Source organism: Oculina patagonica, unplaced genomic scaffold, assembly GCF_052425735.1.
Source record: "Oculina patagonica isolate OP01 unplaced genomic scaffold, crgOcupat unplaced356, whole genome shotgun sequence".
NCBI lineage: Eukaryota > Metazoa > Cnidaria > Anthozoa > Scleractinia > Oculinidae > Oculina > Oculina patagonica.
The window spans coordinates 1-12,529 of record NW_027558207.1 but is presented as its reverse complement, the minus strand read 5'-3'; the positions used below and the strand labels follow the sequence as shown (position 1 = coordinate 12,529).

The 12,529-nt window shown below is 37.7% G+C and overlaps 1 protein-coding gene across 1 annotated transcript; it reads left to right on the top strand.

Moving 5' to 3' along the window:
- Positions 1-2,390: 2,390 nt before the first annotated feature.
- On the top strand, positions 2,391-11,881 carry LOC144640567 (protein phosphatase Slingshot homolog 1-like; the record flags this gene model as incomplete). The annotated part of the gene is made up of 12 exons (XM_078499674.1): positions 2,391-2,625; positions 2,759-2,811; positions 5,120-5,208; positions 6,686-6,750; positions 8,893-9,008; positions 9,633-9,695; positions 9,959-10,024; positions 10,254-10,391; positions 10,796-10,849; positions 11,094-11,142; positions 11,241-11,282; positions 11,753-11,881. Coding segments are annotated over exons 1-12 (930 nt in total), but the record flags the coding sequence as incomplete, so codon positions are not given.
- Positions 11,882-12,529: the final 648 nt, after the last annotated feature.

Here is a 12,529-nt window from a genome sequence, read left to right as displayed (position 1 = left end):
AGCTCATTCTCCAGAATGAGTAATAGAGTGATACAGATGTTGACGGAAGTCTGCGTGTACAAAAATTGTGTGGACGGAAGTGATACAGATGTTGACGGAAGTGTGCGTGTACAAAAATTGTGTGGACGGAAGTGATACAGATGTTGACGGAAGTGTGCGTGTACAAAAACTGTGTGGACAGAAGGGATACAGATGTTGACGGAAGTCTGCGTGTACAAAAATTGTGTGGACGGAAGTGATACAGATGTTGACGGAAGTCTGCGTGTACAAAAATTGTGTGGACGGAAGTGATACAGATGTTGACGGAAGTCTGCGTGTACAAAAAATGTGTGGACGGAAGTTGTAGAACGGAAGTAATTTTATATGCTACCCCTGCCCCCTTGGTAACGCCAAAAATAACTTCAGTGAAGCTCAGATGCAAATGTGAAAAGAAATGAAATCATTGTATAGTGTAACAAATAAATTAACATCAAATCACATTTCGGAACTTTTAAAAAGGGAAATGTTATTCACAAAGTCGAAATGTTGACAACCTCTGGGTTTATTTTATCATGTGCTGACACACGTAATCAAGGTTCATTTTAACGTGCGCTGTTACACGGAAAGAAGTTCCGCCAGGCAGCCGGAAGTAAATTTAATACGCTACCCCTCTCCTATTGTTGAGATTCTACATCCACATCTACATTTAATTTGGTCGGTAAAAATCTAGAGATATCACACCAAGATTTCTTCATGGAACTTATTTTTAACTTTTACTATGGAGTTACGCGTGCCATATGACGTGTTCTAAATAAACGTTTATAAAGCTCACTGATAAAAACACGACATCCGAGCAGCACGTTTTTGTCTTCTGTCACGTCATCTCATTTCCCGTGACTCACGTCATCCGTTTTACACGACGTGTTCGTGAGCATCTTTCTCTCAAATTTCATTCGCTGCTCAATCTATGAATAATGATTGTCACTGCCCGGTAGATGCGTGCTGACAGAAAGGTTATTCAAAACGCAATTCAGTAATTTAAAACGGTTAAAAATATTTATTTCATTTCTTTTCACATGTGTATCTGAGCTTCGTGGAAGATGTGAACTATTTAGACACTATCCAACCAGAAGAAAGCTCGTAAACACATTGTCCAGACGAAGAGCTTTGCAGTAAAATTACACAATAGAAATACCAAACGACTGCGATCCTTCTAAGATCGATTAAAACGATGTATTGGTGAAAAATATTGTGAAAGCCCTTTCCGTGTTTAATTGTTATGTAAATATTCTAGCTTTTCTGTCTATGTTGTTGTTGACTTTGTACATTTTCCATCAATAATAGCGCTAAGAAGAGCAAACAAGACTGGATGTCTTCGGATGTCTCGTGTTTTCTGGCACGGAAGGGTAAAGGAATGTGTATGCATGCAAAAAATTTGACTGTTTCGCAATTCCTCCCCGCGTAATACTGATTCTCGACCTAGGATCATCTCTTCTTATCATTTATATCTTTATTATGCTTATCGTACCGCGATCCGTAAACGAAATACTATTTCTTTTTTAAATAACTGCTTGTGGACTTTTACGTAGCGGAGAATGGGGCCATGTAAAATTACTTCCGGCTGCCTCAATGGACTTGATCGCTTGTGTCAGCACGTGTTAAAATACGTGAAAATACGTTTAGGGTCCCTAAGGTCTAAACAGCTCGGCAACTTGATTCACGTTGCACCATTTTTAGAAGTTGTGAAATTGTGATTTCATTTCTTTTCACATGCGTATCTCATTTTGACTTTACAGGGGACTGTACTTGACTTAAGTGGACTGTACCAGTACATTTTCATTACCCACCACCACTCCCAAACCCTACCCCCCCCCTCCCCCCGAAAAAGGCAGAAGAATGAGCTGGCTCTAAGTGCCCTTTGATTTGACATTTCAAGTACCCTCCCAGGCATTTGTCACGTGCACGAATCTTTTTGACATACTGCAAAGGAAGTGCGCAATACAGGCAACACGCTTGTAGATCTTTGATACATGAGCATACAGACTATACAACGGTCTTTATTTAAAAACAATGAAAATATGCACATTTTTTTCTATTATTCTCTTGTCTCTTGCGGTTGAAATGGACTTTTCGATCCCTTTTCCTGTCGTCTGAGGTTCGCGCGTGGGCATTGTTCGATGACAAGGTCATGTCACGCCGACTTCCGGTGGGCGAATTCATTCAAGCGTACTGTTCGCCGGTTCGAAGTAGTCCTCTTGTCACTGGCAATTCTTATTCATAAATGGCAGGAAAGGCATCATGCGGCACCTAACTTTACTCACCAGGACGTTCAACGATTTATTGTTTTGGTAAGGTGGTGTAAATAACGCTAAAAATAACTAAAATTGCCTCAAAAACGAGGAATCTTTAGCGGGAACGAGGCTTGACAACAATGCCCATGCGCAGTAGCTGCCACATCTTTATTTTCGTCTTTGGGAATGACCCAAGCAAATTTTAGCAGTGAATTTGATCATTGATGTAGAAGCACTTTGCAGTTGTAGCAGTTAGCGATGTGATCTAGTTGGTCCAAGGTCGTCCAATATGTCGTTAGTGACGGTTTTGAGGTCTCCATCGGCATCGGAGAGTACCAGTTTGGGCACGGACTCGGTAAATTGTAGTTTGCGTACGCCTATAATTGTGCCTTCTTGTCAATTTTGTTTCTTATCACGATCGCGTTTGATCGTCGTGCAAATAATTTCTGCCCTTGTGCCGATGTTTAATTTGATTAATACACTTTTAGGACGTCGACGAAGATCATGATCAGGAAGATAGCTCACTAAATAGATCTCGAGCGTAAGTTGTTTTTCATAGTTTTGTAACCCGTGAATCACAACTCGTCAAAACAATCACAACTTTATTATTGGTCTGCATCTGTAGATCTTTCCCTGTATTAACTTGTTTTGCAGATACAACGGCCATTACTGTTTCTTTGACGTTTTAAGCGTGCCAAGACTTGTTTTTCTCCTGTTATTTGTCATGAATATGAACAATCTGGTTTAATTCAAATCACAGGTAAGGTTTCGCACCAAAATTTGGCTTCTTCCGTGACGAGTGATTGAATTCAACTCCGACTATTACTCCGACACATTTTTCTGGCAAAGTTGACAATTTTTCCCTATTTTTTCCAAACAAACTTTCGAATTTTGCTTCTCCTACAGTATAAAACGTGTATTTCTTCGTGAGAATAAATTTTGTGAGGCGAGGTTTTGTCACTTTATATTGAAAACTTGTCAATTAAAAGATGAAAAGTATTCACTGCAGGAAGACTTTGATGGGATCACAAGTGGCGAAAGATGGATAGCGAGATAACCTTTTAATACGTCGGAATTCGAACCAAAATAACTTAATAATTTGCCCAAAATAGAAAATGTAGTTGTGTTTTATTTTAATTTTATTCTGGCCTGAAGAAATTTAATGCACTTTAATTAATTGTTGGCATCAGTTTCTCGCGTAATTGTCCACGCATGAGTATTGACAAAATGATATAAGATTAATTAATAATTTTTTTTAAAGAATTTACTACACTGTGCATGTACATTTTGCGAGTAAATTTACTGATGTGTTCCTTGCAGATATTTTATGCACATTTCTTAGATTATATTTAGCTTACGTTATACAGGTATTATTTGATTGGTCAAAAAGGGTTTGACTGTTATACTGGAAAAACCACAAGGAAATTGTAGTCATTTCATGGAGGCAACAGACCATGTTTTTCTTTGTTTTACCACAATGATTATTTTATCTATGCAATAAAGCACTTAGGATGTTGAAAGAACATGTGAAAAGTTTGTGCTATAAATCACATGCGTTGGCACATGATTAACATTTTTGTGAACTTTCTTATAAATACACTAAATCCCACATGGCTTTTTGCGCTACTTAACCATAGAAACACATGCTCTGTTGCATAAACCTGTACATGTTTGTACCAGCAAGTTGCATTACCGCATATTAAATATTACACAGACTGCATTAACAGTCGGAGAAAGAAATAGTTGTGTTATATTAGATACATATAAGAAAAGTGTGTACTGTGTACTTTATTCCTAAATTTAAGACCCCCACCCTGCAATTAGCACCTTGCATTAGCTAAGTAAGCCACCCTTACAAGACGACAAAGCTTTTGATGATGCTTTTAATTACAAAGGATTAATTTGTATTCAGTAATTGATGTATTGATCCATTGTTTCATTTGGGGTTCCTTTGTTATGTGTCATGCAATCTGAATTTGCTGTAATCAGTTGCAGAGTTCTAAAACAGCATCAGTCTTAGTTGCTTTGAAGCTTTTAAAATATTGGCTACATCGAGCATTGTAAAATGTTTTGAGTTTTAATTGATTATCTTTAATTTGCTGAGCTTGTAAGAATTAATTATGTTTTACTTCCTAATCTTGATAAAAGACTATTGTTTTGTTTAAGGACCCACACATTGGATTCCACTGTGAATGCATATGATTACTGTCCCTGAAAAATAACAATTTTAACAGTTACTGTAGCATATTTCATAATCCTGATGCTCTCATAGCTGGATATCTTTATTTTCAATAGTGTCAATAGTATTTGCTATTAGCATCTCACTTTGCTACAATATACATATACAAATTATACACAAATTATCAACTGAGGTGTGATAAAGAAAATAATCCCTTCAACTATTCGCTAGTGGATCGCAGAACAGAAGAATCATGATTTCTCGAACCCTCACCAGCCCTCCAAGTTAAGACCATTTTAGTCGCCATGGCGACTAAAATTTTGGAGCTGGCGACTAAATTTGAACCAAGGTCGCCAGCCTGGCGACTCAAATTGAGAGGAATGATTGAAAGCATCAGCTTAATTTGGTGACTAAAAGTTTTCACTGGCGACCAAAACTTGAATAGTTGGTGGCCAAAAGGCCACTAAGGAAAAAAATAAACTTGGAGGGTTGCTCACCCAAACAAATTTTTGTTCCCCTTAGGTTGACTGCACCTCTGTAATTTTTACCCTTAAATTCTTCGAAGTAATTTTGTTTCCTCAGGAGTTTTGAGAAATCAGGATTTTACTGTATACTGTATATTTTTGAAGATGCTATATGTGCTTGACTCTTATCTTGTTGCTTTTTTCAGGTCGAGTTTTGAAGGGTTCTTTGCATCCAAAGGAGCAGCATATGCCTTACCTGATGGAGACTTTGCTCGGCAGGCTTCCAAACATGGAGGTAGGAAGGGATCACAATAATCTTTGTTATAAAAAACAAATTTTTACAAATATGGCCTTAGCTGACAAGCAGTTTAACCCCATTCAGACCGGGGGGGGGGGGGGGAGGCTTTTGAGGCCCGCGCTGACTTTGAACGCTTATAACTTTTTCAAGATTCAATCAAACCCTGCCAAACTTTAGGAGTTTACCTAAAATTTATCTGGGAACAATTTGGTTGGATAAGTTGTTGTGTCAAGAACTTGACATGACCATGGTGACGGCATTTTGACAGGCCGCCTGCATGTTTTCTAAAAAAAGTAATTTTCGTGTTTCTATTAATGAAAATTAACTTTAGTGCAATTAATTTTTACCTTTTTAGGTAGTTTTTAGGTACAGTTTTATTGATTTTGTGTACTTTGTAGTAATTTTGGGTGGTTTTCTGGCATTTTGGAAAAATTTTGAAATCCAAGATGGCGGATCCAAGATGACGGCTGTTTTGAAATCATGATGTAATTGTCACGTTATGTGACGTCATCATCCCACATGACGTATACCAAAAGAAAGATATTTGGACCTACTATACATTCCATAAGTTTCATTGTGATTACTTAAATATTCTGGAAGTTACATAGGGGGTCAGAGAAGGTCCAAAAGAGCCCGGTCTGAATAGGGTTAAAGATGAATTCCAGTCCGTACTGCGCAATCTCGGCTGCAATGTTTATGCGAGCCCACCACGAAGGAATGTTTACAAGCAAAACTTAAAATTCCACGACAAACTTACGTTTTTCTTCATTATTAACGCCAGATATCCTTGCAGAACAAATAATAACGAGTAGAAGAACCTTGACGCTATTTCAAACCGACGTTTTAGCTCATCGGAAATCCTTGAACGAAACGAACTGTAATGGCGGACTAAAAAACTTCATGTATGCTGTCACCGAAGTGTAACGTTTCAACGAATTCAAAACAAAAACGAAAACAAACCCCGAATCTGCGCAGTACGGACTGGAAATCAGCTTTAATATTATATCAGTACTTTTCATTTCAAGATTTCTATTTAGAAAAGATAAACTGTACATGTGTTCGATGTGTCAAATGAATCGCAGTTTGCAGGACAGCATTATCCAATATAGTTGAGGTTGGATAGTGCTGTCAAAAATTTTGGAACCAATTGACTACCCTGCTCAGGCATGTTAGAGGGAAGTAAGATCTATTCAAGTCAATATTTCGTTTATGAAACATCTAGCATTTGAAAAAACATGCAGAACAGTCTGGCAACATGTTGCAAATTATTGATTTTTGTCAGTTTGCAACAACATCAAGCAACACGCTCAACAGTGTTAGGAGGTTGACAATGTTGGTTCAAAATGTTGGCTTTAATTGAATGGGCTTAAAATAATTTTTCTACATTATGATAGTATAATACTTTATAATACGGTTGTACATGTACGTAGTGATAACTAAAGTTTTTGTATAATTTCCATTATTTTTATTTCAGGGGAGATGCAATTGCATTTACAGGCTATGGTCAATTTGTTACGGGATGAAGATGTTCTTAGACTTGTAAGAATGTTTATTCAATCTTTGTTACACTACAGTGTATGTTACTGCTAGGAAGGTCAAACTATTATAGGATTATCATGTCCATAAAGCAAACAGGACTCACTTGCCCAGCAGCAACTAATGTTAGTAGCAACTACTTGCTTAGAACATTACAGAAGTCAGGGCTCGAGACTAACTTTTTGGCTAACTAGCCTAGTGGCTAGTAACAGAGCTCTATGATTTCACTAGCTAAAACCAATTTCTACTAGCCAGAACTTTCAAGTGTGGTTTTGAGACAAAAGACAAAAAGCCAATGAGAAATTGGACAAAATCCTTAGTATACCCAATTCCAAAAAAGAGTTACTGTTTGTTCGCTTTTCAGCATGCTAAGCTTGTACTTGTTAGTTCTGTTCTCTCAGAGTCGTTTATAATTTGTGGTTTCTTTTCAAAAAAATTCCTTTCACTAGCCATTTTGGCTAGTAAAAGCCCAAAATCTACTAGCCAAACGGCATTTCTACTAGCCTTTGGCTAGTTGGCTACTGTTAGTCTCGAGCCCTAGAAGTCCAAACTCAATCTATAATGCAAACTGTATTCATGTACATGTACCAGCTGCTTCGGCGGTTTGAAATCTGGGAATCTCCAGGATACAAGCCAAATTTCATGGTCTCCCAGATGAGTTGTCAAATCTCCTGGATATGAAGAAAAGTGCATAAAGTATGCTTACAATGTACTTACTGTAGAACTGCCAATTTTGGGCAAGTTCAGGGAGGGGAGGAAAGAGTGGATCTATTACACAGATTGTTTCATGGTTGAATCAGCAGAGTTTTTTTCAATTTGTCCCTTTATGGAGTCTACATACACCGAATGCAAATATGGCGGACCACTCCGCCGGTGCCTCGGACAAGCTGCATGAAAGTGAGGCTAGTGAGGCTTTGGTGTTTTGTTTTGACAATGCTTTCCTACAAAAGTGTTGCTTGTTAGTCAATCTGGTGCATGTTTCTTTTCGCTGCACCTACGAGTTGCGGTGTTTCTGAATGCCACAAGAAGTGATAGAAGTGTTCATCGTTTGCCTCTAAGCAAAAAAGTGGATCAATGCAATTCGTTGAGACGAAAGAAAGGAGTTCACGACCGCCGCGGGAACTAGTGACTGAGGTTTGTTCGCTACATGTACATTTCAGGTTAGAAGATCTTACAAAAATTGTTTAAATGACGGGCTTATGTGCGAGTTGCATGGCCAGTACCTTCCCCAAGGTAAAGTAAAGCTCCACTTCCAAGACATCCTCTGTTTCAAAAGGAGTTGTTCATTTCTGGCTTTGTCTGTGTCCGCTACACTCGCAGGGAATCGCACGAAACAAATACTAACCAAGTGAATGAAATTCAACTGTCCCCATAGTCAAAGCTAGTGAAAGCATTGAGCCAAATAAGAATGACTTGGAGCTAAATGTGATCGCTTACACATTTTCTAAGATCTTCTAACCTGAAATGTAATGAACAAACTTTATAAAAAGTTCCTTCGGCGACCGTGAACTCCTTTCCTTCATCTGATTTCCCCTCGGAGGCGAAAGGGGAAACTGATAAATATAATTTTCTCTGCTGTGGAAGATTCTTTTTGCCTTCAGGTAGCATTAACGAACCCAAAAACTCGTAGGAAGGTCGAAACTTAACAGGCCCGTCAACGACGACCACGAAGCAAGGCTTTTCTGGGAAAGCATTGTCAAAACAAAACATCAAGGCCTAACTAGCCTCGCTTTCATGCGACTCGTCCCAGGCACCGAATGAGTGGTCCGCCATATTAATAATTTTGCATTCGGTGTATAGAGAATTTCATGCAAAATTGCAGATATGTCCAGGATTGAACGCTAATGAGATTCACGTTCCTCATGACAGCCATCACAAAGTGTCCTCATTAACAAAAGTTCACCAAAACACACCAAAATTTGTCAAATATGAAGTAATATGGAAATGTCAAATAATACAGTCAAACATGAAGTACTCATTAAACAATACTTGCGTTCAATCCTGGAAATAAGTGTAATTTCTTGTACATTGCCAGATTGTTTGTCGACATACATGTTGGTTCTGTCAATTAGGGTACATAAAGTATTTTCAGTTTATTTGGTAATCTTATTTTTTTTCTACACACTTTGCTATTTCTGTGTATAGGTCATTAAATTGGAAAGCCAGTATCCAAACAGAATTCGCTATCTAACAATTGTGTCGGCATTTGGTCCAGATGAGGAAGAGCAAAGTATTGTTATGGGCGTAGACTGGACTGACAAGTAAGATGTTTTGTGACGTGTCACTGTGCTTTTTTTTCGTCTGACCATTACAATTTATCTTCATTCTCCCCAGAGTCCCTAGAGACACTTGTCCCTCTTAGCCAGCAGAGGCTGGGGCATGAGGAACAAGTGGGTCTTGGGACACATGATTTGATTGGCTAGATTTTATCAAAGGAAAGCCAAACAAATCAACCATTTTAAACTCACATATAACCAAAAAATCTTGAAGCAGTTCATTTGATTGGCAGTTCCTTTTGTTAAATCCAGCCAAACAAATCATGTGTCTTCAGAGCCACTTGTTTCCTGTGCACAAGCTTCACTGGCTAAGAGGGACAAGAAGTCTGGGGACGAGAATTAATTTAGCTACACCTGTATATTGTGGACCTTTTAATCTATCTTCAAATGGTTTTAAATTTTTCAAAACAGTTTGATTTTTACTTTTTATACATTGTTTCATATTTATTATAATCATTATGATAACTAAAAAAAAGGGAAATAAACATCAAACTGGTTTGAAAAGTTCAAACCAAACCACAAATTAGCTTCATGTGGAGTTATTATGCATTATTATGTTACAGTTTTTATATCAATGTATAACAACAGTGCATAATTTTTGCCTTTCAGGGCCACAATTGGTCTTGTGGTTCCGCTGTACAGAGACACGACCATACAGCTGGATGGCGATGGGTGAGTAACTAACTGCATGCGTGATACATGAATTTGGTTAAAATTTGTGCATGAAGTGGGATCACAATGTGCTTCGCTACCCTCGCAGTCTCATGTTTGTGTACAAATGTACATGCAAACAATCTTGTACACTGGAAGAAGAGTTATTTCACTGCACAAATTTAGTGAAAACAACAAAAATGTGATGGCTATTATGAACATTAATTAGTCAGTTTTCTTGATGAACATCTAATCTCATTTCAATTTTCATTTGTATTCGACAGTGGCTTCAAAATGACGTCAGCTGATAGAGCACACATTTTCAAGCCGATTTCTGTTCAAACCATGTGGTGAGTTCATTAATGTAACAGTAATTACAACATGTACATTTAAAAAATGTGTGTAATGCACAATGGACTATTTAAGATTTAGACCAGGGCCTCAATTTTATAAGCAAACAGTCAAGGAAGCACCTTCAGTTGAAAGTCACTAGTGTGTGTACATAGCCTTTCTAAAGAACACATTCGCATCAACTGTCTACTTTTTAAATTAATTTTTTCTGTCAATTTCCTTGTTCAGGACTGCCTTACAGTGGATTCACAAGTGTGGTGATAATGCCAGAAGAAATAATTATTTCTATCCAAATGGCTCGTCGCATGCTTGGGCTGATTATTACTTTAGGAAGATATCCTCAGACAGACTTCGTATAAATGAATGGTAAGCTATAGTCTTGAAAGAAAGGCTAATACATTTTGTTAATGTATCTATCCAAAATTCACATTAATTGTTCAGTTATCAAGATAGCTATTGAACCTTCAAAACCTCTTGCTGTCAACAAAATAACTATGATTCAGTGACCAGGGCTGTCATTAAGGGCTGTAACTCATAACAGCTATAATAATATTACGGCTGAGTTCACCCAATGTTACAGGTAAAAATGTTGATTGGTGTTATGTTCCACTTGCAAACAGAACAAAATGGTATGGGTGATCAATAACTTCAATGTTATGAAAACTTAATGACAGCCCTGGTGACAAACATTAACTTTAAATTTATCAACTAAGTAATGACATGTAGATAATAATTTTGAACAAAATTGCATTTATTTCCTTTTTTTGTAGGGATCAAATGGAGGATATAGAGTCTAAACGTCCTGAATCCCCCATAGGCACCAGGTACATGAAACTTAATTATTTGATTTCTATAGCCTAGCAGCTTGTGGGCCAGTTTGTTTGTTCATTGTGGTAGTCATTGATTTATAACTGAACAGACACACAGCAAAATAAAAACTACTATATTTTCTCGCTTAAAATTAATGCCAGACCCCGGAAAAATGCCAGGTCAAAACTGCCGGGATCATTTGATCCAGATCCCCGACATTTTTTTAGAAATATTAATTCACAATGTATCTGTTTGCAGTACTGAAAAGGAACTTATTATGAAGCTTATTCGCCACAAGCTTAAGGAGGTTAGTGCTGATTTTAAGTTTCTGTTTGTTGTCAGTTTTTTTCTTTTATTATATTTGGTCTACAAATGTTGCATTAAAGATTCTTTTTTTTATTACAGGTGATGACAAGAGTTGACCTTGAGGATGTCACATGTAGGCAGGTAGGTGTAATGAAGAAGTATACTGACAATGATCTCTGAAATGTTTTCTTATTCTATCTTTAAAATGGTGTACCCTGGTGGGTTATTAGGCCAGCAGTTTTTTGCCTCAGTAACAGGAAGTGACAAGAATTATTGAGACTCTGAATCTAGATGGTATGCCAGGCTCCAGCATTTTGTCCATTTGCGGCAATTTACTGCTTCATGTTCCTATTCATGCTCCTGGGATGCCTGCAAGAGAGCAGAACAAAATGTATCTTAGACCATTGTATAGTTCCATAGATTATATATACATTCCCCACAGTAGCGAAAGTTCCTAATGACCCCCCCCCCCTCCCGACCCCTTGGAAAATGTGCAGTTGCAGAAAATATCCATACCCTCAGACACCTTGGAAGGTCATTGGAAACTGGGGGGTCCAATCTGATTGCTGACCTTGCTAACTTTTTAACTGCAACTTGTGTTGTCTTTTAAGATACGAACCATGCTTGAAGAGGAAACACAAATGGAACTGAAAGAGTACAGGTCATTTATAGATGAAGAGATGATTATCATTCTGGGACAGATGGACTCTGCATCTAAAATATTTGACCATGTTTTCCTTGTAAGTAAACTCATCTTCACAACTCGGTTCAAATATTATGTTTTGTAAGTTAATGTTATATAGGGATGTTGTTAAGGGCTGGATGCTGGCTAATTTCACCAGCTGAATTAAATCCGGCTGAAGTTTCACATAAAAACAAAGACTTGGGTAAACTTCTAGAGCTGCCAAGGCCAGAAAAGCCAGCTGGGCTTATTGATGAGCCGGCTTAGTGTAGCTTCATCCCTGCAAAGTGTAGTATGTGTCATTTGTATAGGTAATCACATGATTTTGAGTGTAATTTGGGATAAATCAGCACGAGTAAATTTTTCAAAGGCTAACAAAATTGCACAAGCCCGTAGGGCGAGTGCAATTTGTAGTCTTTGAAAAATTTACGAGTACTGATTTATCTCAAATTGTACGAGAAAAATCATGTGATTACTTGTTAATAATACACATACAAAAATTTCACTTGAAGTGGATGACAAACAAAACGTGTTCAGTAGCTTACCTTTCCGATTCGTTGTTTTGGCGGGCTTTCCGACTTTCCTGTCAATTAATTTAATTTCAACTTCCTGCACTCAATTTCAACTTTCTGCACTGTTTGGGATTAATTGACGTGCTCTCAGCCAATGAGCATGCAGAAATTTTTGTATGTATATTATTATGCGA